The 25,022-nt window shown below is 39.4% G+C and overlaps 1 protein-coding gene across 1 annotated transcript in view; it reads left to right on the top strand.

Annotated features, from left to right (window-relative positions):
- The window catches only part of PTPRD (protein tyrosine phosphatase receptor type D), a 496,562-nt gene that overhangs the window by 339,888 nt on the left and 131,652 nt on the right, over nucleotides 1–25,022 (top strand). The window contains exons 15-20 of the mRNA XM_079789612.1: nucleotides 568–1,155; nucleotides 1,584–1,684; nucleotides 2,503–2,762; nucleotides 14,740–14,830; nucleotides 20,053–20,262; nucleotides 22,209–22,300. Coding sequence (XP_079645738.1) covers nucleotides 568–1,155; nucleotides 1,584–1,684; nucleotides 2,503–2,762; nucleotides 14,740–14,830; nucleotides 20,053–20,262; nucleotides 22,209–22,300 — 1,342 coding nt within the window. The remainder of the gene's footprint in view (nucleotides 1–567; nucleotides 1,156–1,583; nucleotides 1,685–2,502; nucleotides 2,763–14,739; nucleotides 14,831–20,052; nucleotides 20,263–22,208; nucleotides 22,301–25,022) is intronic.

Genomic DNA, 25,022 nt, shown 5'->3' with positions numbered 1-25,022 from the left:
AGTGGACCTGGGTTTGTACTACAGCTTTCTCACTTATTACACATCTGACTTTGCACTGTGTCTGTCTCTCTGGGTTTCCTTTTCTTATTATACAAAATCAAGATAACTAATGAGAGCATGTAGTCAGGAGTAAGGACTGTAAATCACATGAAACAGTACATGTAATGCTCTTAGTGTCTGGTACATTGCATGCGACCAATAATTAAATACGTTATACTTGTTATTATTAGCTGCATCTAATTGGCTAATCTGCACTCGTTCATTTCTCTGTGGCATGCACCTTTATGTGTGAAAGTCTAAAATGTGAAGATGTTAAAATATTTCCTCAAATTATTATTTTAGTAATTTCTATTTTGTGTCTATTGTCACATTCTAGCAGTTCAGCCTACTTTAATAGAGTAGGACAAGGAGCACATTGCCACAAAGGTATACAGACCAAGCATTGCCCCCCCTTTTTTAAAAAAATAAAGAAATGAGAATGCCGGTAGAGTGGTGTTTCCATTCAGCGGGGATTGAAATGTGAGCATCCATGTACGTTGGTCTTACCACTCCATCCCTGTGCTTCAGTCCCAGGGAAACCCCGGCTTCTGATTAGCCACACTCAGATGAATACTGCTCTCATTCAGTGGCACCCCCCGGTGGACACATTTGGACCCCTTCAGGGCTACCGTCTAAAATTTGGCCGGAAGGATATGGAGCCGCTCACTACTCTTGAGTTCTCCGAAAAAGAAGATCACTTTACAGCGACAGACATCCACAAAGGAGCGTCGTACACCTTCAGGCTCTCGGCCAGAAACAAAGTGGGCTTTGGGGAGGAGATGGTGAAGGAGATTTCTGTCCCAGAAGACGTCCCAACTGGATTCCCTCAAAACCTCCACTCAGAAGGCACCACTTCCACCTCCGTCCAGTTATCTTGGCAGCCACCTGTCCTGGCAGAGAGAAATGGCATTATCACCAAGTATACCCTTCTGTACAGGGATATCAACATCCCTCTCCTTCCAATGGAGCAGCTTATTGTTCCCGCTGACACCACTCTGACACTCAGTGGCTTAAAACCAGATACCACATATGATGTAAAAGTACGTGCTCACACGAGCAAAGGGCCCGGGCCATATAGTCCCAGTGTCCAGTTCAGGACACTGCCTGTGGATCAAGGTAGGATTTGTCTGCTTATGGCCTTCCTCCTTTAAAGGAATATCGGTCTTTGGAAATCAGTATTTTGAAGCTATAAATAACTGATCGACCCATTCATGTTAATAGGTTCAGCCAAAGTGCAAAGGTAACGTATGTGAAACTTAATATGTTTTGGATGCCTTAGATTTCAGTTATAGAATGCCAACCAAGTCTGGCTGAGAGCATCCCCATGTCCTCAGGTAAGGAAAACACAATATAGTTGACCGAAATGGACAGAAAGGAGAGATCTTTGTGAGAATGATGTGTGTAATCTAAACAGGTAGGCAAATCACCACTTCTCTCTCTGATCCAAGTAGAAAACATCTAGCGTAAGCCCTGTGGTCCAAGGTGGTAAAGGACAGGTCATGGTTTTTAGGAGTGGTTTAAATACACTGTTTTTCCTTTTCCAGCAGTGTTTGCAAAAAATTTTCATGTCAAAGCAGTAATGAAGACTTCAGTGCTGCTGTCTTGGGAGATTCCAGAGAATTATAATTCCGCCATGCCTTTCAAGGTAAGTGGTTTTCGAATGTGTCAGAAATCACAGGTAAAAGTGGAGGGGCCGGGGCCAGTCCACCTGGGTGAGTCACCAAGAAGCAAACAGACTGCTTTGGTTCTGGAACACAGACTTGCTCGTTTGTGGCTTTCACATTCTGGACTGAGCCTGGCACTTTGGCAGTGTGACCTTTCCCCTCTGAAGAGCCCAGTGCTGGCATCCCTTTGTAGGTGACCTAGTATTTGCACGTTAAACTTTTCACATCTAAGCTAGTGTTTTTGTTTTTCCCCCAGAAAAGGAAATCTGTATGGTTTCTACCTATATATAATGCAACAGATCTTAAAAATATGTTTATTGGCCTGAATTCTTTACACATTTTAAACTCTAGTTGAGAATTTAAACTCCATGGAGAGATGGTGAGAGAAGCTCGCAAGAAGTACAAGGCTATGAAATAAAGAGGAGAGAAACATTTTTGAAAGTTAAAATATATTTAGGAACAGGAATGGAAACGTTTAGAAAAAAAGTGATGTGTATAATACATTGGAAACCTAAAGCATTTCCGCACACGTTCCATTTCTGTCACATACAACTGACAAGTCAAAATTGAAAAGTTCTTGTGCATTTCTTTGTGTATTTTTGCTAGAGTTAGACATATTCTATCATTACACAGTCAGAACGGAATGAAAAATTGATGTGATCTCTAGAACTTGTGAGTACTTATTGGCTTAGGAACTATCCCGAGATTGAAATTGATCTGATATGCATTTTCTATAAGCAAGTGCACGTGAGTTTAGAAAACATACCTAGCCTCTCTATGATCGGTGGTATTTCCCTAGATTCTCTATGATGATGGGAAAATGGTAGAAGAAGTGGATGGTCGAGCTACGCAAAAGTTAATTGTCAACCTGAAGCCCGAGAAGTCGTACTCGTTCGTGCTGACAAACCGTGGGAACAGTGCTGGGGGCCTGCAGCACCGGGTGACCGCGAAGACTGCGCCCGACGTGCTGCGCACCAAGCCCGCCTTCATCGGGAAGACCAACTTGGATGGCATGATTACTGTGCAGCTGCCCGAAGTACCTGCGAATGAGAATATAAAGTAAGTTGACTGAAGGGTTAGGGCTGAAGGGTAGAAATGCCAGTAAACGAAAAAGAAAGTTAAATCTCAGGGTTGTAGGGTTATAGAAGAATAAATCGCTGTACATAGAGTAACAGAATCGTCTACATAGGACTGTAGTTTGGTTATTCACCGCGCTGTGATCTGGTGTTCATTGTAACACAGATTCTCATTATTTCAACATGTAGTATTTTGTGTGTTCCAGGAACAGTGTTACTTAGGAAAGACAGAGCGGCAAATAGAACATGGTCGTAAAGGAGTCTATGTCATGATATATGGAGGAAGGTGAATAGTTGAATGGCTCTGATACGTGGCAAATAATTGTGGGGGTGACTTATAAAGTACAATAACACTAAAAAAAAACTTTGGGGAATTAGATAAGCAAATAAAGTGTATGACACTAGTATTTTATACATGTGCTGAAAGAAATTTCAAAAGTTAAAATTCAGAATGACATGGGAAAAACATGTTAGTGAAAAATGCAGGTTTTCTGGGTTGAATGGAGCACAGTGGGCCTTCAGTAGAGAGTTAGATCCAGTCAGATTAGCAGTTTGTTGGTTGTATATAGTTAGTTGGTTGTAACCAATAGAATAGATACCCAGCATAGCTCATTAGTTATAGCCAACAGCAAACGAAAGTATTGACACTGAAGTGTATTCAGTATGAGCACGGTGGAAGGCCATGGAGAATAAAAAAGACGTGATCCCTGTCCGCAAAGAGCTTACCATAGGGTGGGGACACAGGGAAATAGATGTAATATGTGTTTAAAATGATAGAGTTATATTCTCAAGAGCAGCCAAACTGGAATGGAGAGGGTCAAGGAAGTTTCTGAATTTAATTTTGAAGGACAAATAAGAGGCAGACAAAAAAAAAAAATCAGAGTGAGAAGATTATACAGAAAGGCCCATCGTACAGGAAGCAAGTGATTCATTCTGTGAGGCTGGAGCCCTGAGCGCTCCTGCAAGCCTGGCCGGAGAGGTGTACAAGGGGCACCTCCTGCTCAGAAGTTGGGACTATATTCTGTAGACAATGAAAATCTATTAAAGGGTTTTATGTGGTAGAGTGACATGATACCGTTTGGATAATTACCAAGTTTCCGTTTCTCCATTTTAGGAAGTATTTATTGTCTACTGCATTTTGGACACTGTGCTCCCCGCTCAGAATAAGATTAGATCCTTTCTCGTTTCTTCTATCTCACACAATCAAATTTAGATGAAACTTTTGGTGAAAGATTTGAAGGCCAAGTGGACGCATTTATACATAGTTCATAGACCCTCGGAGCCTTATGTGTAGTGACAAGCTGGCAGCACTGCTAGGACAGTTCTTAGGGAACATGGATCCTGAAGGTGTATGTTAGTGGGAACTGGAACAGCAGAGAGAGAATTGTTGGGGAGTTACCACATAGTTAGGTGACACTAGGCAAGTAAGAAGATTCTGAAGGTGGTGGTGGTGGATCTGAGCAGAGGCAAACCAGAGCAGTAGTGCAGTAGGAATTGGAAGCTGATGAAATGAAGAGATCAATGCAAAGGAAAACATCATAGATGGCTCTGGGGGTTGAGAAGAACATTATAGATGGCTCTGGGGACATAGCTAGAAATGAATGATGCTGCCATTTGTCCTAAAGGATACGAGAAAAAAAAATCAAGAGGAAATTAATGCGTATCAATGAAATACCTAATTAGGGATGTGGGCTTAAAGAAATTACTAGAATTAAAGATAGACATTTGGGAATAGTAACAGCAGCAATGGTTTTATGGGTGGAGACAGAATCACTAAGACAGTGAAGTAAAAATATGAAGCAAAAGGCTAATCGTAAAGGTCTCGATTATTAGGAAGGAGGTAGCAAGTACAGGACATAGAGTAAAGCTTGTTAGGAAGTTAGGGGAACTGAGCCAGGGCCATAGCAAAGGAATTGTTAAAGAATATGTACAGTAAGCACTTTCCAAAGCTCCAGAAAAATTTAAGAATAGGACTGAAAAAATTAGCTATTAAAAAGTAAAGTTATAAACAAGAAGATTTTGCTATTGTGGTATTTGTAAAATTTAGGAAACAACCCTTCCCGAAAAAAAATTTCAGTTACTATTTTTTCGATAAAATAATTGGATGATTTCAACCAGATGATGAAATTTCCAAAAGATTATTATGAAAATAAATTCACTGAGAAATAAGGTACCCATTTTTGTTCACTCTTCTCTTTCTGTCATTCATAAAATTGGAAATGAGAATGAACTATTAGTGCAATTTTTATTCCAACAAGATTTAATATGAAAGTGTGTTTATATTTATCCATTGATTTGTTTAAATATTCTGTTGATATTTTTTATCTCCCACCATAGTGCCAGACAATGTTTCAAGGGTTTAGTGGGGATAATGCAGACTTATTCATTGATATTACACAACATAGTTAATTAGGGGATTTGGACATGTAAAAAGATCTGTTGAAGTGGAGTACTGTGGTTCCAAAGATTAGATGGCCACAGGAGGGGGGCTCCTGATCCTGCTTTAGTAGGGAAAGGGGTCCTGGAGAGAGTGACATCTAAGCTAAGATTTAATGAATGACATGCACTTAGCTGGCCCGTGGAATGGGGGTGGGGAGACACTGTTTCAAGAGGACAGCATATGTGATGGTGCCTAAACAAGATAAAGACTTGGTATTTGTTACTCATCTATGTCGTCTCCATCCATTGCGACTTTTTAGTTGGCATCCAATGAACATACATCCTGTATACACTATATTTCCAGCACTAGGACTGGGAATAGAGAGATGACTGAGATAAAGCCCTATCTTACCGTGGGAGAACAGAGAAAAGGAATAGGTAATGTGAATGTAGTGGGAGAAGTCTGCCAAGGACTGTGGAAACATGAGTATAGAGATTTAGCCCAACTTGGATGTCAGGGGAGGAGGTATCTGGAAGGATCTAAGATCTCATCTGAGTGTTGAGGGATGAAAAAGATTTAGAAAAGTTACAAGAATTGCAAACAATGAAAGAATAGGGGAAAAATATGGACTCTAAATTCAATCCATTAAAAAAAATGCACTGACTATTCAGAGAAAGAACAGTTGAAAGATGAGAAGAGAATAGTATATTTTGTAGTGTTTACTATTGGTTTCCAATATTTTACTTATATGAAAAAATATTTCAGTGGATATTTACTATATTGGTTGGTAGAATGTGTTAGACGTTATTGGGAAATGGCATTTTAGTCCATTGGTGGTAGACTTTTGTTTCATTTTCCAACTTCTGAATGAATTGAGAATATCACAGAATCTAGTCTGTTTTTTGGTGTTTTTCTTTAGATTGTTAAATTTTTTTTTTTTCATTTTCTTTATCTACTTTCTCCTCCTATATTTGAAGTGGGAATCAGGGAAAAGGCATAAGAGTTTGGTAACAAAGAGAAGAGACCATTAAGAAACAGAAAAAGAAACCAAATCATTATGGGGAAAAAAATGTTCTAGAAATAAAGAGATTCTCCAAAAAACAAAAACAAAAATATTCTAGCTGCTCTGGGGAAAAGAACAAAAGACTAAATTAGAAAAGTACTTGAGAGGGAAAAGGATCCAAACTAGAAGAAATGAAAGAGCAAATCTCCAGTTAGAAAAAAAGCACCAAGAAAACCTAGATAATTTATATTTAGGGGCTTCTTACAGCGGAAAGTTACCCATCCTTTCTTATAGGTTGGTTTAAGTGGGATGGTCACATATTACAAGAACCTGTGTGCCAAGTAGTGCCACTTGCAGTAATTGGCAAGTACAGAAATTAGAGAGGAATGTAGTTTTTTCAGTATTTTATGGGTGAAATGAGGGGAGGAAGCAATTGATTCCAGACCTATAGGTGGGCTGCTAACTTTTATTTAGGTGAATGCTATCTAGAAAAATGCTTCCCATTTGTTTTCTAGCCAAATGCAATTTTGGTGATTGAAGAGCTGTTTTGTTTCTCAACAAAACCCATGCTTTTCTCATTTCCAGCCACAATAACTGGGAGTCTTGATCACTGCCCCCAACTCCTCACCCCTTACAAACCAATCTGTCCCTGGGAAATGTGATGTGGAGTTAGCTCCTTCTTCGGAATTGGTCCACACTTGATTTTTGTCTGGAGACACAGAGGCGCTCCCTCAGGGAAAGATCCCATTTCCCAGGAAACAGCAGGTTCTGGTACCAGGAATTTTGTAGGGCTTCCACCTTCAATTTAAATGCTTTTCGGAGGCAGGGGGGTCAGGCAGAAAAATCTAGCAAGCCCACAGTGTTTGAGAAGCAAGTTGTAGTCAAAACTTCTGTGAGTTTATAGAGCAGGATTTTAGTCCGGGTGGTAAGAAAAAAATGTATCCCACAGATTATGCTAAGAGAAGGTACCTAACATAAGTTAATTTCACTGTAGCATTTTATATTTATGAGAAACAGAGATGAAGAAGGAGAGTATTTTATGAAAGTTTACATTTCTTTGGTCTTGCTAATTTGGCTTTCAGATTCTCTACTTTTTCTTCTTTAAAAAAAAAAGATATTCTTGGAAGCATGGCTTACAATGTTGCTTCATAAAATTTGTGCCGCCACTATTAGCAGTTTAATGAAGTAATATATTATCTGTTTAATTTTTAATGAGAAATAATTCATTCATCACATGTTGTCATTGAGGTGGTAAAGGCTTGAATTTGTAAAGTTATTTACACTGAACTGAAGATACTAGAAAGGTTCATTTAAGCCTCAAAATAACCCTGTGAGGGTGGGCATCCTTCTCTCCATCTACACTAATAAAAGAGTAAGATGCAAATTGACCATACCCTCGCAACGCCCACCAGCCAGTCAGGAGCGAGTATGCAAATTAACCCAACAAAGATGGCGGGTTAATTTGCATATGCAGGCGTTCCGCACCACCCCAGCCACTCTGGGCCTCTGGGCAGTGTGGGAAGGTGGAAAGGCGGCTCTGGCCAGAGCAAAGGCGGTGCCAGCAGCCAGGGGAAGGAAGGCCCATTTTTGCACGAATCTTGGTGCATCGGTCCTCTAGTTTACAGATAAATTAAGTGAGGCCCAGAGAGCCTAAGCAGCCTGGCCAAGGTCATAGAAGGTTGATGCTGGTAGTTAATAGTGCTGTTCAGAAGGACAGTGCACACAGTAACTGATGTAGTCTTCGCAAGAAGGGCGCTTGGCATTATAAATCCGAGGGAGTATCTAGATGAACTCACTTGCCTGGCGACACCGTAGCAGAATCAGAAAGGCAAGATCTGAGTGCAGGTTGTCTGGCTCTAGAGCTGCGGTTGCCAACCTTCCGGACCTCACAGACCACCACTGGTTGGCGACCGCTGCTCTAGAGCACACATGTGGCTCCACAGCCATAGAATTCATTGGCCAAGCAAGGAACAGGCCAAGCTGCTAGACAATCAAGCAGTCCCCAACAAGGAGGCATTGACAGGACTGGCCGAGGCAAATGTTAGTACCACAGTAGCCAGGCATATATACGCAGGGCCACAGATCCTGGAAACGTCTGAGTGTCACACAGCAGTTTTCCCTGAGAATTTAGGTGAGCGGCTTCCCACAGGTCACCATTATCACCTGCCACTTTACAAATGAGGAAAATGAGACTTAAGATAATTTAGTAACTTTTCTGACAGCAAGTAGCTAAAAAGGTGGAAAACCTTAATTTAAACATGGAAACCGGAAAAACCATTCAACCTGCTTTGGTTTGTCTATGTTAAGTCAATTTTATTTAACTGATATCTACCCAAATGACTATAGCAAAAAATAAATAAAATAAAAAAATAAAAAGCTATGAAAAGAACAACATTTTATTAAAATCGGAGATGGATTTTGACCTCCCAGTTGAATAATGAGTTTGAGATGTTAATGCAGGTTGCTAATACAAAAAGCCTGGCTGAATTTGAAGTGGGACTGCCACCAAGGCCAGAGCTTAGCTTCCCGTATAATTATGTGAAGCTGGGCCCCTTGATGATAACATATTAAATAGAATTAGTAAAACTTTACTTAATATAATTAAAATTCTGAAGGTTAGATTTAACTTATCTAATTAAATCTAATATAGTGGGAAAACACAGCTTACTTTGTAAGTAGTCAAGGGCTTTCTAAATACATTTATTCTGAAGTTATTTATTTGCCTATTAGCTAAAGTCTATGTTGAAAAGGGTGTTTTGAGCCTAAATTTTGAGTCAGACAGGCAAAGCAGAGTGTGCAGTTTACTTTCACTCATTTAATTTCACTGATCTAATTCCAAAAGCATTTTTTTCCCATCGTAAACAAGTTTTTTTTAGATCATATGGTTTGGTCAGAGACTGAACAACAGGGGTCTAAACTCTATAGTGATAGAATGTTAGGAGAGGACACAACAATCCAGATAGGTGACAATGGGATAGGCCTGGGGTGGTGACAGTTGAGAAGAAGAGGTGTGAACAGTAGGGAACAGTAGGGTTTGGAAGCCATAGGACTTAGTAATAGGTTGGGCCTGAGAGAAGGAGAGAGTGAAAGCAGATTGTTAATGGGAAACACTTAGGTTAGAGCTTGTTTGTTTGTTTTAATCACAGTAAATATGAAGTACTTTTGTGACATAGAAATGGAGACCTAAAGTTGGAATTGGATAAACCTGAAGTGTTCAGAGGAGCGTTCTGGCTGAAGATGTGAGTCTGTAAATCATTTGCATGTAGGTAATAAGTGATGCTCTGTGCTGGAATGACATCACAAAGGAAGAGAAGGAGTGGAAAGGAGTCCTTGGCCAGAGCCTCGAGGAACTCTATCATTTAATTGCTGGGTAACAGATGATAAATCCTGCTAGAGAAACAAGGGTAACGTGCAGAGGAATATATAGAACCAGGAGAGTTAGATACAGAGAAAACACTGAGAGGGTCTTAATCGACATTGTCAGATTCTGCTAAGAGATCAAGAGAGAAGAGGGTCAAAAATTCTCCTTTTGATGTAACATGATTGAGGCCACCGAACACCCTGGCAAGGACAGGGAGGTGGGCTAATGAGACAGGAGCCTCATCAACCAGAAAGTGAATGGAAGGTAAAGAAATGGAGACCAGCAAGAACAGACAGCTCTTCTCAGAATTTGGATAGTAAGGGGTAGGAGAGAGAAGGAATGATGACTGGAATGGGATGGGGTTTGCTTTATTTTTAAATGGCAGATATTTATGTAAGTTGGAAAGCAAATGTATAGGATCCAATGAGGTGGAAGAAGCCGAGATATTCAATTATGAGAAAGAGAAGGGGTGTGATAATATAGCAGCGAATTTCAGCCACTGTGCTGTGGCATGCTGATGGGCCACAGAATTTTAAAACATGCAATACCTGACTTTAGGCAGGGGCACTGACCTCTTTTTCCTTAGATTATCAAATAACATGACAACAGCCAACACAATAGCCACGTAGTGTAAATGAATTTAAAAAGTATACTTTTTTTTGTCAGATCAGCAAAAATATGCTAGGAGCCCATCGCGCAATATCGCACGCAGTAGGCCACCCGCCACTTCCGCGGAAGCTGGCAGGGACTGCAGTGCGCCGCCAGGAGCCGCGCTGCTTTCCTGGGAGGCAGGCCCGCCGTCTCCTCTCCAGGCCTGCGCTCAGCCGCGGAGGCTGTGCCGCCCCCCGTTCCCCAGAGGCCCTCTGTGGCTGGGGCATCGCTGTGGCGATGAAGCAAGCGTCCCACCCCAGCTGCTCCGTGCCCGCTGCCCAGAGGCCCTCCATTGCGTGGCAATGAAGCAAGCATTCCGCAGGCCGCTCGTGCTGCCCGCTCTCAGCAGCAGCCCCTCCAGGACTGGGGGACTCCTGTGAGGCTGGGGAGACTGGGCGCTGCCATCTTGTGGCTGTGGGCTCCACCATATTTGTGACAGAGTGATGGTTAATTTGCATATTACCCTTTTATTAAAATCTTGGTGTGCTGAGGAATTTTAGTAATTAGTTTATGTGTGCCATGAGAAGGAAAAGGTTGAAAATCGCTAGTGTATGGTAAACTTCCTTAGGGTGAAATGATGGGAACCAATGCAAGAAAGAGTGCTTGGCCTTTAGAAATAGAGCCAGTCTACCTACTCCACCCAAAGGAAATATTTTGGTATGTACAGATGTAGGTAGGCTTGTAGTCTGGTAGACAGATGTTGAGGGAAATTCTGTCTGAATGTGTTTATTTTCTCTGTATATGAGTGATAAGGCCATCTTCTAGTGGGAAGATAAGGAGGTTTAATGTTTGTGGCCAGGGGAGGAATTTTGAAAATGTTGTCATGTAAAATTGAAGGACTAGGTGACTAAAGAAGTTGTGGTCTATTTCCAGGCAGTATTGAGGGCTTGAGTTCGCTGATCATGAATTTATGGCATCCTTCTGCCCTGTGTGTGATTTCCCAAGCTGTGTTCAGCTCCTTGGGTTCAGGCACAGAGAAAGGCCATCACAGATTTCAGCCATGGTAGAGGGGAGGATGTTGGCTTTAGAAAGGCAGAGTTCAAGGATCTCAAGGATCTGAGAGCCGTGGTGGTTCATGGGCCATTCCTAGAAAAGAAACCCCAAGTCCTAACCCTGAAGTTCATGGGTGGGGGAGGAGGAGTGAATAAACAGCCACCACATGAGACTTCAAGGGAAGCAGTATACTCTGGGGAAATCTAGGTTTCCGGAAAAGCAACCACATTGGTGTTTACAAAACCGCAATTGCAGAGAACAAAGTTGAAATGTATGAATTTAGAACCAGGCAAGACATTCTATAACATGGAGTTCCAAACTCCCAGCACTCCACTCCAGTTCTTTCACTGGACAAGAGTTGCTATGAGCCTGGCCAGAGTGGTTCAGTTGGATGAGCATTGTCCCATGCACCAGGAGGTCACTAGTTCAATTCTCGTCCGGGCACATGCCTGGGTTGGGGACTGGATCCCTGGTAGGGGCATGCAGGAGGCAGCCGATCCGTGTTTCTCTCTCATCGATGTTTCTCTCTCTCTCTCTCTCTCTCTCTCTCTCTCTCTCTCTCTCTCTCTCTCTCTCTCTCCCTCCCTCTCCCTCTCTCTCTCTCTCTCTCTCTCTCTCTCTCTCTCTCTCTCTCTCTCTCTCTCCCCTCTCTCTCTCTCCCTCCCTCCCTCCCTCCCTCCCTCCCTTTCCCTTCCTTTCTCTGAAATCAGTAAAAACATTTTTAAAAAATGCAATTTAAAAAAAGAGAAGAGAGTTGCCTTTTAGCAGGCTCCACTGTGATGTTGTCAATGAATGCTTTAGAGATCAGTGGAGATCATATCCAGCCACACAATTAATTACTGATGGGGAGGCTGGGCAATTCTTATCCCAACTGCAAGTAGTAATATAAATAGTGGGAAGTGCTGCAGGAGAAAGAATGGATTTCTTTTTTCATGTACAAGAATGGCAACTCGAAGTATGAAAGCAGAAAGAAAAATTAATAGAATTTATCAGCTTCACCTTGATTTACAAGATTCTGAACGAGGACAGTGGGAGCTCTATGACAATGTGCATTATCATTGCTTTAGGCAAAGAGCACCTGTCCTGACTGTGTATGATTGGTAGAGAAATGCAGGAGGTTCCCTGACAAGTGTGTTTATCAAGCACATCTGCAGCGTTATTTCCTACGCTTGGTTGCACCCCCTGTCATTCCCCTCAGTGCTCACTTAACATGATGGACTTGTTGGGCAAATCCTTCAGGTGGTGGGAGGCCCGGGAGAGGAGGAAGCTTACTCTGGGTCATTAAAAAAAATGGCACTAGCCTCTCACACACTCCAACTCTTCATTCTCCTCCCCCTCCTTGATCATCATGACTATTTGTAGGAAAGAAAATGAATGGCTAAGTGATGTGATCTTGTGAGTCTGTTGATAGCTGCTCAGAGCACCATGGAGAGAGGGCTCAGGTATAGTCATAGAATTCTCGATTAGAGAGAAAGAAGTTTGTCAAGTACTTTAAACTGCATCTCGGGGAATTTCCCTGTATCCTTCTGAATAAGGTAGTTGAGGTGCACCTCTCCCACCCTGATGGTCAATATCAGCCAGAAGCAGGTGCATCCATTTAGTGCAATATGCCACACGCTACTGTGCTAAGTGCTTTGAATACATTTGCTTTTATTTCCCCCGAAATAACAGTCTGGTATTATTTTAATCTCTTTTTTATCTTTTTATTTCATTTATTTGGGTGACACTGGCTAACAAAATTATACAGGTTTCAGGTGCACAGTTCCATAACACATTACCTGAATACCGTATTGTCTGTGATCACCACCCCAAGTCACAGTTTGCAGAATATACAACTGAGATTCAGGGATGTTCAAGGATCAGCCCAAGATCACACAGCATACAAGTGACAGAGCCTGAATTCTGGGCCATATAGATGTCCAGACGCCACATTCTTTACAAGAATGCTCTAGAGTGGTACCGTCCAACAAATATAATGAGAGCCTCATGTGAAATTTTTAAATTTTCTAGCCGCTACAGGAGAAGTACAAAGAAAGACGTGAAACTACTTTTTATTTGACCCAGTGTATCCAGAATATTATCATTTTAACGTATGGTGACTATTAAAAATTATTACTGAGCTATTTTACATTCGTTTTTCCATAGTAAGTCTTTAAGTCTATGTCTCTGATATTTGAGAGCAAACCTCAGTTCAGACTAGTCACATTCCAGGTGCTCCAAAGCCACACCACGCTACTGGTTACTACACGGGGCATTGATGCAAACAGGGTTCTTTATCAAGGAGGGTTTGCCGAGTTTATTGCAGGTTTTGCTTTGAGATAAGTGGAAAGAGGCCTTCCTGTGTGTGTTACTGGTCTCTGTGATATAACGTTAGTGCCCTTGCCCCAGCGTGGCAGCCTTCTCTTCTGAAAGTGTATGTGTGTTTTCAAGATAAATCTCCACAAAATTTATGGGGTCCTTAGTAAGTATTACGTGATGCAGAGGGGTATTTGGCGGGGGGAGACTATTTGTAAGATTAAGATATACATAGATTTGTATCCCTCTACAATCTGTTTTAACTGGGGCAGTAATTTCGCCAATTTGTCTCTTTGTCTATTATCTTTTCTTATAGGATTTTTGAAGGGGCCAAATGAAATTATGCACTTAATATAATACCTGGGAAGTAGGAAGTGATTAATGTGTTAGCCATTATTATACACTTAACATGCAAAGTCATTGTATACTTACTACTGCAGATTGGTATTAACTAGTCCCTAACCATGAATACAAGGTCAGGGTATAGGCTATATGGAAATTGCAATTTTATTTTATTTTTTTTACAAATAGCCCGCATCTATATGCAGACAAGTAACTTTATACATTACTTAAATTTTAGTCAACTATTCTCATTTGGAGAACTCGGTTACTTTCGCCTCTTCCTATAGATGTATTACATTGAGATCTATGTTGAAGGCCCTTAGTGGGTATCTCCAAATTTCTGCCACACTTACCTTTAGGGTTACCAATTGATAGTTAGAAAGGGGAACTTTTTAATATCTTTATATAAATGTTATAAGATTATGAGCAAATTTTTTGCTTTTAACTTTTTACCCAAATAAAAATGTTCTAGGGGTATGTAAATAAAATTATCATTATCATAATATAAGCATGGTACAAACTAAGAGTAATTTTTATTACACATTTCCCTTTTGAAAAGTTATCTTATAAATTGCCATCATAGAAAATATTTGGTTCAGCAGCTTGTGTTGGTCAATTTCAGTATACCACCCTTGCAGCCTTGTACGTGTCCAACACCAGGGTCCTAACCAAGTATTCCCATCCTGTTTATGATACTAATAAAGAGCAGTCATCCATGGTGATATGACCTTATAAGCTCATTGAAGTCACATAAATGTCTACACATGTTGTTTTTAAAATTGAATGAACAGGTGGTTATTTGTCATTGATGGACAAGTTACTCCATCTCCGTAATTTGCCTTCTGTCTCCATCACTGGTCTGTGGAAGATTTAAGATATAGCCATTTACTTTTCTCTCTGAACTAACGTATTTTTGTCTGCCGATTCTTGTGCAGAGGTTACTACATAATAATTGTGCCTTTGAAGAAATCTCGTGGGAAATTTATCAAGCCATGGGAGAGTCCAGATGAAATGGAATTAGATGAGGTAAGTGTGTCTTTGTTGGCAGTGTCTTTCACTGGTTATTTAATTTACTAAACATTCTCCTCTCCACAGAGTCCTTTCAGCATCCAATCCAGTTGCAGACTTCTGCATGGCTGGTCAGCCGGCTGGTCTGATATTTCAGTGCTATGGGTGTATTAACCTCTAGGGATCACAACAAAGAGCCTTTTGCTTTAATTAAAAAACATTAAGCTGCAATAAAGCTTACAACCTGTCTAATCTTTGTTAGCTTTAGTGTTTTGCCCCTTGCCCTTGGTAAAACATGATGCAGAGGTGTAAAAGGTGAGTGAATTGTCAGCAAAGGCTTAATCACCAATGTTATGAATTCCAAAGTCCACTTCATTAATGCAATGGTAGCTGCAGCTGTTACAAATGTTAAATTGCATTTTGCAGCAGAATCCAACATTTGACCCACTATAGATCCTTGACCAGGTTCTCTCAGAATGTGCTGATTAGCATATGTTTGCCTTATTCTGTATTCCGTAGGATATCAGAATCAAAATCACATTTACCCACAGGGGCAGACAACAACAAAATTTTGATCCAAAGAAGAAAATAGTGCTAAAAATAGAGCAGATACTAAATGAGTATTATTTTAATTTCCAAAATCATACCACAAGCCTGAGTACATTTTAATTTATACTCTTTTTGCAGAAAGAACATTTGGTTGTTGTTTTTTTAAGTTAGTGTGAAGTTGTCCACAAGACCTAATTATTATATACCTCTAGTGAGAGGAGAAAGCTGTGATCAGAACTATTAAGCCAGATATACCAGAAGGCCACAGCAAGTTAATGCTTGGGGTTCAGATTTGAAATCTAAGAGAGACTTTGCTGTTTTCATGTGACGCTGGTTTGAATCAGTTCAGAAGGCAAGTAAAAAGGCTCCAATTTGGGGAAATGGGAGATTTTAATTTATTGAGATTATTTACAACATCGGCCCTATATTATCACCCAACCTGTAATTGCTCGGTATTTTTCCCTACCTCAAATTAGTTCAGATGGAGCAAGGAAAAGCATTAATTCCTTAGATGCATTACAGGCAAGTGAGGTTTATTTCATACATGTCTGCACTAAGGAGGCAGTGATCTGACAGGTAAGGGCTGGTAGCTGCTTTAGGCAAACATATGTCATCTCTAGAAGTGGGTACATCATCATCCACTTCATTTATCTCAGTTAAACTCAAGTGGAGAAGGGGAGATGAGTTCAGGTTAGGATTATGCTTTTGTGTCACTGTTTAAGTGATTAGATGAGCATTGGAGGAGTATAAATTGAGGCATCATTTGAATAAGGTTGTCAAGTAATTTGTAAAAATCTTATTTTTTTGTCGTTGTTGATAATAAAGGAACAAATCATTTTTCCATGATGTTAGAGGAATAGTTATCCTTCGTCTGAATGTGGAAAATGGTCAGCTGGTCTTCTGTCAACATTTTGAATCAGTTAATCCTGGGATATTCTTTATTATATTAATCAGTTCTCAGCTGAATGATAAAATTCAGTTGGATTTGGATTTAAAATGTAAAGTCAATTTATAGAATCTTTGAGTTTTTCTACTTGTTTTTTCTTTAAGTTTTCAAGGAATTAATATCCAGGCCAACAAGGACATCAAATACTTTTAATTTTTTATTTTTAAAAATATATTGGGGGGTGGGTGACATTGGTTAATGGGAACATATAGATTTCAAGTCTGCGTTTCTATAATACATTATCGGTATGTTGTAAATGACAAGATTTCCTTATAGGTGGAGCCATTTGGTGATAAGTAATATGAAGCTGATTCTCTTTTAAGGCCCGGTTCCAAACTCCGGAATGCACAGCAATGTTAATGGATAGAAGTATTGCTCTGTATGACATTGAACTTTCTTGCAATTAAACTCTATGGGTCTGTGCTGCTGAGTCCCATAACAAAGGGTCATTTTAATCATCCCACACATTGTGGTACATTAATCTGTATAATAGTTTGATAAAGAACATTTATTAATTCAAAATGTGGGGGTCAGGATGGGTTGCTACCCACTTTTCTTACTGATATAATTGAGACCACATTGTAGAATTAATGGTGGAAGAAATAAGATATGCATTGACTGGAAAATGAAAATTATTTCTGATTAAAAAAACCAAAGCCCTTGATATATCTTCTGGAATTACCTCCAATACATCTTGTAACTAGTGTGGAGGGGAGCAAATGAAAGCAGGCCATGACCTCCTTTATGTTTACTCATTCCGGTTCTGATCCCTGCAGACAGTTTTTCATTTCTTCTTTTTTCTACCATGGATAATAAATGCATTTCAGTAATTTTATCTATAGCTTGGTACTGCCAGGTTTGACAAAGCAGTATTCCTCTCTTAAATGTATTTGACCAAGTGGTTTTCTTAGAACAGTGTATAATTCAAATTGTTCAAACAATCAATATCAACAAATAGAATGGTGGCCTAAGGGGAGTTGCAATGTATGCCTCACATCTAGGCCCATAAAAAATGAAAAGAAGCTTTCTAAACAGATTTACTCTAAATATTATTTTTTAAGCACATGTGTCCGTTGTTTGGGGATAATTTCTCCATAATAAATTTATAGAGTTGGAACTCCTATTGTCAAAGTCAGACTGGGCAGAGTAGAAATTGATAGTCAAAATGGATTTGGGGCCGAATGCGTCCTAAAATGTTAGTTACATTTAATTCAGGGCAGGTCTTGGAATATATCATAAGCTTTTCATCGCATTGTACTTTAAAAAGCTTGCAGTAAAATAATGTGGTTATTTGTGATTTTAACTTCAGCATACTGGCTAACTCCAGTGTCATCTAAGTATACATGACTCATTTAAAGTATAACACAGGAAGCATCCTGCAGAGATTAGAGCCACCAGCAGGGACAGAGTTGATTTTCCAGGTTTCACCTTAACGAATGGCCACATTGGCTCTACAGAGCACCAAACACACACCCTTTTTTTTTCCAACATACTTCCTCAAAATCTTCTAAAGAAACCCTAGCAAAAGGTATTCATGGGGATGACAGTGATATGGATGAGTTATGACAGTTGCCTACATCTGAAATATGAATAAAATCAAGGTAGGGTTTGATCAGTGAAGTAGAAGAAGGGAGCAGTCACATAAACAACTGATGGTAAATGTTTCTGATTAACCAACTTCAAAAAGCTGTTCAGCTCATCTGCAGTGCATTTGTCCTTCTCCACGTAATGGGCCATCATTTACTGCCTATCAACAATAACCTTTGCAATGACTTTTCAACTGTAGCATTAAATATATGGTCTCGGGATTTTTAAAAATAACATGTAAAAAGAATCCAGGAGAAAGAAATCTAAATACACACTAACGTGTTAATGAAAGCAGATGCACAATATTTATATTTGTCTAAATACAGACTGAGTTAAAACAATTTAGATGATCAATTTACCTTAATTGTTGGGTTTGTTTCCTTGATGTTGTGCAACTTGAATAAGTAAACAGAAGTATGATTTAAAAATCTCTTTCATGTAATTTCATTTTATTTCACCAATTGAATCCAATTATATATTGCCACTTTCTATTATGCCTCAGTTACCTCATTTATCAAATGGGGACAATACTAGCCTAAATTGTAGGGCTGTTATGAGGAGTAAATGGACTAATACAACATGTTTAGGCTCTGAAAACAGTGCCTAGTAAGTGCTTAATAAATATTAGCTGTTATTGTCATTTTCATCATCCTTATGAGTAAATATAAATTTGACAACAGAATTGAAAGATACTACTAAGTTTCTGGCCTTGATTTACTATAACCCAAATGGTGCATAATTGATTAGTATATCTGAATTTATCATCAGATGGTCCAAATTTGCTAAACAGGTTATGCCCAACCTAATAAAGGTTTTCATAAAATAGCCTATATTTCATGTAATTCTAATTATATCAATAAACTCAAATTTCACAGAAAATGTGATAATATGATAAGTGAAAAGTTACTAAAAAAATACCAGCACAGATTATATAATCAAAAGACTGTTTTTCACACTTCTTTAGGTTATCATTTTAAACCAGCAGAGCACATTTAAAATTCTGTGAACAAGAGGCAGTGGTTTACTACCAGTTCCTGACATAAAGATTTGGTGTCTGTCATATGTACAACCTGCAGCCGGTTATTATCACGGAAGTCTGTCCTCGCTTATGCTAGGGTCTCATTCCACTAAGAAGATATCACTAGTTTGGTGTTTACTATTATTATTTCCATTTTTAAAAACAAGAGTAGTCAGTAATTTTGTCATTAAGTTTTCATAAGTACCTAAATCAAAGAGCCAAATCAATCTAGAAATTATATATATATATATATATATATATATATATATATATATATATATATATATAAAGCCAAATGACCACTGTCCATCTGACTGACCAATCGACCAGCCAGTACATATGATGTGCACTGGCAATTTAAAAATAAACGTTGACTTGCACATGCGCGATACATATAAAGTTCTAGCTGGCACCAGTCGCATGCGTGTGTTTTGATCTGTCATTGTTAATTGTGAATTTGGTTGACATTTCTATTATAGAGAAAGGGCGAATAGCAATATTAAAATATTTCTTCTAAGTAATTTCCTTTCAATGTGCACAAATTCATGCACCAGGCCACTAGTTATTAAATAAATAACAATATCTATTTATTATTGTCAGTTAAAAATGAGGCATCAGATTTTATTCCTGCAGATTTGAGGGAATTTGCATCATATAAATGATCTCACTACTAAAAACAATCTGAAATGGCACTAATGTATCTAAAAAAATTAATAATAATTGAAAGTTTAGGTGGCTTTATCTGAGTTTAGTACTAGTTTAATAAGTAACAATAGAGTCCAAATTGACAAGCTTTTATGACTCAAGCTGGCTTTTTCTGTAGACAAGTTCTAATGCACTCTTCCGTTTTGAGAAGATTTCGCTGGGGCGGACAATGATAGGAGCCACCACTAAAGGACCTAATTGTCCTGTGTCTGCAGCCTGGCCCTTGCAGTAGCAGTCCAGTTTCTTCCCTTGGCAGCAAGGCACACATTTGCAAGCGAGAACCGAGGTTCTAGTGATGGTGAAATGCTACATGAAGAGTGAACAAGCGGCCCTGGGGTTGTTCCCAGTCCTGAACTAACTTCTCCCATGAAACTATCATCAGGTTGGGTTATTATTGTTTACATTTCATTCTCTATTTCCCACTTTACTTCTTAGCTGCTTAAAGAGATATCCAGGAAACGCAGAAGCCTCCGTCATGGGAGAGAAGTTGAATTAAAGCCATATATAGCCGCTCACTTTGACGTCCTTCCCACGGAGTTCACCCTGGGAGATGACAAACATTATGGAGGATTCACAAACAAGCAACTCCAAAGTGGTCAAGAATATGTCTTCTTTGTGTTAGCAGTGATGGAACATGCAGAGTCTGTAAGTTAATTGTGTTGGCATTTAACACATGCCAGGGTGTTCCCCAAAAATGTATACTCATTTTGAATGATTATAAAGTCAGGGTTTATTAACATACAGTTCATTTTCAAAATTTAAAAGACTCTACAGAAATGAACAATTTATTTTATTTTATTTTTTTGGTCAATGCCTGTTTTCAAACTGATGACCATTCTGGTCCAGGCACTGCTGGTAATGTGAAACAATGGAATCATAAACACCAAGAATCATTTCATTAGGTATTTGTGTGCCCTCTATTCGTTGACTGTTTGCCAATTTTGTACTGTAAACTTTATCTTTTATGTATTACAATTTAAAAATATCTAGTGGCACATTAGGGTGAATTTTCTTTGTTCAGAACTTAGTCTGGCTTCACTCATTATTTCAAATCAGTTAACTCTGAAAAAGAGTAAACATTAAGTGAATTATCTGTGTTAAAGTGTGTATACATTTTTTTTTTGGGGGGGGGAGATACACCATCTATTTCCTATGGAATTCTATACATTTTCACCAGAATCTTGTTATTCGGGCATGCGTAGGTATATCCATCCTAATTATTTCCCAGGAGCTGTTGTTAACGCTATAACAGCGGCCTGCTTTGGGGACACTGCTGGGTCATCTGCTTGAGCTTTCCTTACAAACAGGGCCGTGTCTGGAACAGGGCGTTTAGGGGACTTCTAATCTATGAAGTGCCGAATTGTTGGGGCATGGTTCCCGAGACCTTTCCATGGTACACATGTATTGACAGGAGGGTGACAGCCATTAGTCCTCACATATCCTTCCTCATCCCTTTAAAATGGCTGTTATTAAAAAAAAAAAAAATCTGGTATAATACCTAGTAGACATCAGCCTGTGTGATTACAATAGGAACAAGCTCTGCAGTTCCACACGGGATATTTGCAGGTATTTGAAAATATTAACAGGGGGTGGTGGTATTTATTCTCCTATGACTGCCGGGGAGCCCACCGCGCTCTCTGTCCCGACTCACAGGGAAGCTCTGTCTAGGAAAAGGCAGGCCCGGCCAGCTTCTTTCATTGTCGCATTTTACCAGTGACTTTATCGGAGGAAACCCCAGAAAGTTAGAAAATAAGTCAATAAAACTGAGAATTCCGAAGGTACTCTAAATAATGAGTTGTCTTCTTTTATGCAATTCATCCTGCTCTTATGTCATTGTGTGCTTCAGTTGCTTTGAATGTTAAATAGAGAGAAAGAGGAGATAGGAAGGGGGTGGCTCTTGAAGTGGCAGTTCACATTAACATTTAATATGCTTATTCTAAACTGTGTCTCTAAGAGATGAGGGCCTAAAACTGACAGGGGTGGCCACTCCCGTAGATGCCTGCGATGTACCAGAGATTTCTCCACATCCGGTGTGAGCATGTGCAGCGGGGCTTCTCTTCAAATGACTGAAGGGTTCCCCCGTGGAAAATCAAAACACAAAGGCAGCCCTTCTGTCTGGCTTACCTTTGTGCACAGAATGTCATTTGAAAACAAAGCGACGGGCTTCCTGGAATTTTAATGCACGGATGTGCTTCCTCTCTCTAGTTGAAGGTTCTAAGGCAAAACATCAAGGGAATGGAATGTTGGAAATCATCTTTTCAATTTTCTTAAAAAGGACTTTTAGATACTTGAAAGCAATTTTCTTTAAATAGCTCTAGGATGTTTCAGAAAGCAAATTCAGACCATTGAGGTAGATCAGAGAATCCAGCAAAGAGGAGAAATCTCATGAGATCATTAGGCCGTTCGTACCTATCAGAGCTCTGATTTCTAGTGCCGCCCAGACATTTTTACTAGAGTTCAAATGCATCACCATTGATGAAGCGCCTACACCTTCCTGTGTGCGTCATCACACTGTTTCATTCATTATGCAATTAGCATTTTTCCCAGATATGTTATCTGAATTGTCCCTTTTCTTCTTCATCTTTCTCAAGGGTGCTCTCAAAGCTAACAGCATGGCTTTTATGTTTCATATATGTTTTCAGGCCAGCCTTTACTTAATAGAAGAGACTCGTATTCAGCTAGTGTAATGTTAGGAGTGATACCGTCCTTTTGTAAGCCTCTGATTTTATGAATGATTGTTAATCCACCTAATCACTTCAAGGGAGGACTGATAATTTGCATAGAGAAAATGTCTCCCTTCAACAAGCCAGAAACTCAACCTCAATCCATTGATTTATTTCAAGAACATAGGAGGATGGGTGCAAAATGACCCAAGTTTGGTCTTTTCTGGTACCCCCGCACACTGAACAAACTCTACGTTTCACACGGCTGGTGCCATTTTTATGGTTTTGTTTTCCTTTTACTTTACACATCTCTGGTTCCTGAGCTATGTGCTTTGGGGAAAACCTCTGCTTAGATTTCGACCTTGGCTGACCAAGATTATTATCTCAAAGGCTCTTGGTCAAGAATTTCAAGTCAGAGAGTTCGCTTACCTTTGTCTGCCCAACAGTTTGAGTCTGACCAACAAATGGAGAGGGGAAAGCGTGAACCAAAACAAACAGTTATACCCGTGTGAAGAATCATGCTTCCTGGATATTTACTAGTAGTGTCTTTGTCAAGTCCTTTGTGTAAAACTTTACACTGTACATATCTTTTTCTTATCGGCTTCGGAGAAGGTTGTAAATATCCAGAGTTGTTGTCCTTTTTGATGCATTAGAAATCTCCTAGTCCTATTGATGTCTTTTCTGGGCACAGTGAGGAGAATGTGAAGGGAAACTAGTTAACAAACACGTCGTGGGCATGTGTTCTCCAGCTGGACTACTCGGCTTATCACACTTAAAATGAGAATTGATGTCCTTAACCATATTTTTTAAAATGCACCCTAAAAATTTAAATATATTTACTGATCCTGGAATAAATGAACATATTCTTTTATACCTTGATAATGTCAGCCATTTGAACAGGTGAACATTTTATTTTAGACAACAAAGATTTGTTGGGAACTCACCATTATAAAGTTCTGGGCTAGCTGATTTAAGTAGCTACACAAATAGTACATAAATCCCTGCCTTCCAGAAGTTTATAGTTTCACTAAAGAAAAGAAGACATATGCACAGATTTTTTTTAAAAAAGATGAATGCCATTAAAAAGGACTGGCTGAAATTTTAAAAATTATTTTTTTCCTATAATTGTGGAATAATTATTTTCAATTAAGGAAAGTTAGCTTCATCGAAGGCAGTTTTTAAGTAGAGCCTTGAAAATTAGTTTGACTTCCGGAGCTAAATGTTGTGGAACTTGTGAGAGAGTTAAACTTAGAGAATAGAGTTTTAGGGGGTAGTAACAAGAAGTTCGCTGTGATGGAATATGTTGTATGTGGTAAGGAAATTTAAAACAAATTGTGGAGTCTCTTAAGGACCATGCTAAGATGTCTAGGTTTTATTCAGGAATCTCCTGAGAGAGCCTCCTAAGGGTTTCATAGCTGTAGTTTAGGAGAATTACCCTATTGGCAGTAGACACTGTTAAAGGAAGGAAGAAATTCTTGGTATGGTTGGAATGAGCATGAATGAGTCCTGAAGAAAAGTGGTACTCATGAGATTGGAAAGAAGGTGGATGGACTTGGGGGTACATAAATAAGATAAAATCAGCAGTGTTTCATTCCTAGCTATTGAGAGGGTGAGAGAAAAAGGAAAGTTAGAAGGAGCATATGCCTGGGAAGTAGGGGAGTAACACACATGCATTTCTTAACTTGGGGATTCATGTAGGAATCTCTAGAAACAATTGGAAATGAAGGTCTGGAACTCAGCAGAGATTCCAAGTTTAGGAACATTAGTGAGAAAGTAATCTGCATAGAGGTTGGTATTTAAAGCTGGAGGTGACCTTGCCAGCTAAGGGAGCAGAGGAGAGACTAGCAGAAAATAAAATGTAAGAATGCTGGCATGGGATGGATGCAGAGGAATTAACTCAGTTGGCAAGGTTAGGAAGGGACTACGTGAGTACAGAATTAAGAGAACCAGAGGAGGGAGTTTTAAAGAAGGCGTGATCAACGGTGGCAGATCTGGAAAAGATGTCTGGAAGAGTAAGAACTGAATAATGACAATTTGATTTGTCAAATAATTGACTCGGACCAATGATGGAGTGAGAAGAGATGAGAAGCGAGTGGCAGGAGAGGAGGGGCAGCCCAGAGATGTGGATTGGTCTCTATCGGAAAAGGGAAAGATAAGGCCTTAAGAAGGGGCAGAGTTAAGAGAAGAGTTTTAATATACGCTAAAATGGGGCAGAAAGTATTATAAAAACCAAATTCATAGACACTCAGTCCTTTCTTTAACTGAGTAACTGTATTTTTTCAACTTTATTAAGGAAAAATTAACATACATAATTATGTATATGTTTAAAGTGTACAAAACGATGATTTGACATCCACATACATTGTGGCATGGTTACCAAGATCAAGATAATTAGCACATCTATACATCTATCATCTCACATAGTACCCTTTCTTTTGAATGTGGTGAGAATGCTTAAGATCTACTCTCAACAAATTTCAAGCATATACTACTGTGTTATTAGCTATAGTCACCAGGCTGTGCATAGATCCTAGAACTTATTCTTGTTATAATTGAAGGTTTGTACCCTATGACCTGCATCTCCCCATTTCCTCCCTCCAGCCTTTGGCAGTCACCATTCTATTCGCTGCCCTCAGAAAGATTTATCCATGCTGTTGCAAATGGCAGGTTTTCCTTCTTTTTTGTGGCTGAATACTATTTCATTGTACATGTCTATGAGTGTGTGTGTGTGTGTGTGTGTGT

The sequence above is a fragment of the Cnephaeus nilssonii genome (assembly GCF_951640355.1).
Source record: "Cnephaeus nilssonii genome assembly, chromosome: 14".
Classification (NCBI taxonomy): domain Eukaryota; kingdom Metazoa; phylum Chordata; class Mammalia; order Chiroptera; family Vespertilionidae; genus Cnephaeus; species Cnephaeus nilssonii.
Note: the sequence above shows the minus strand (reverse complement) of the source record. Positions and strands in the feature narration are given on the sequence as shown.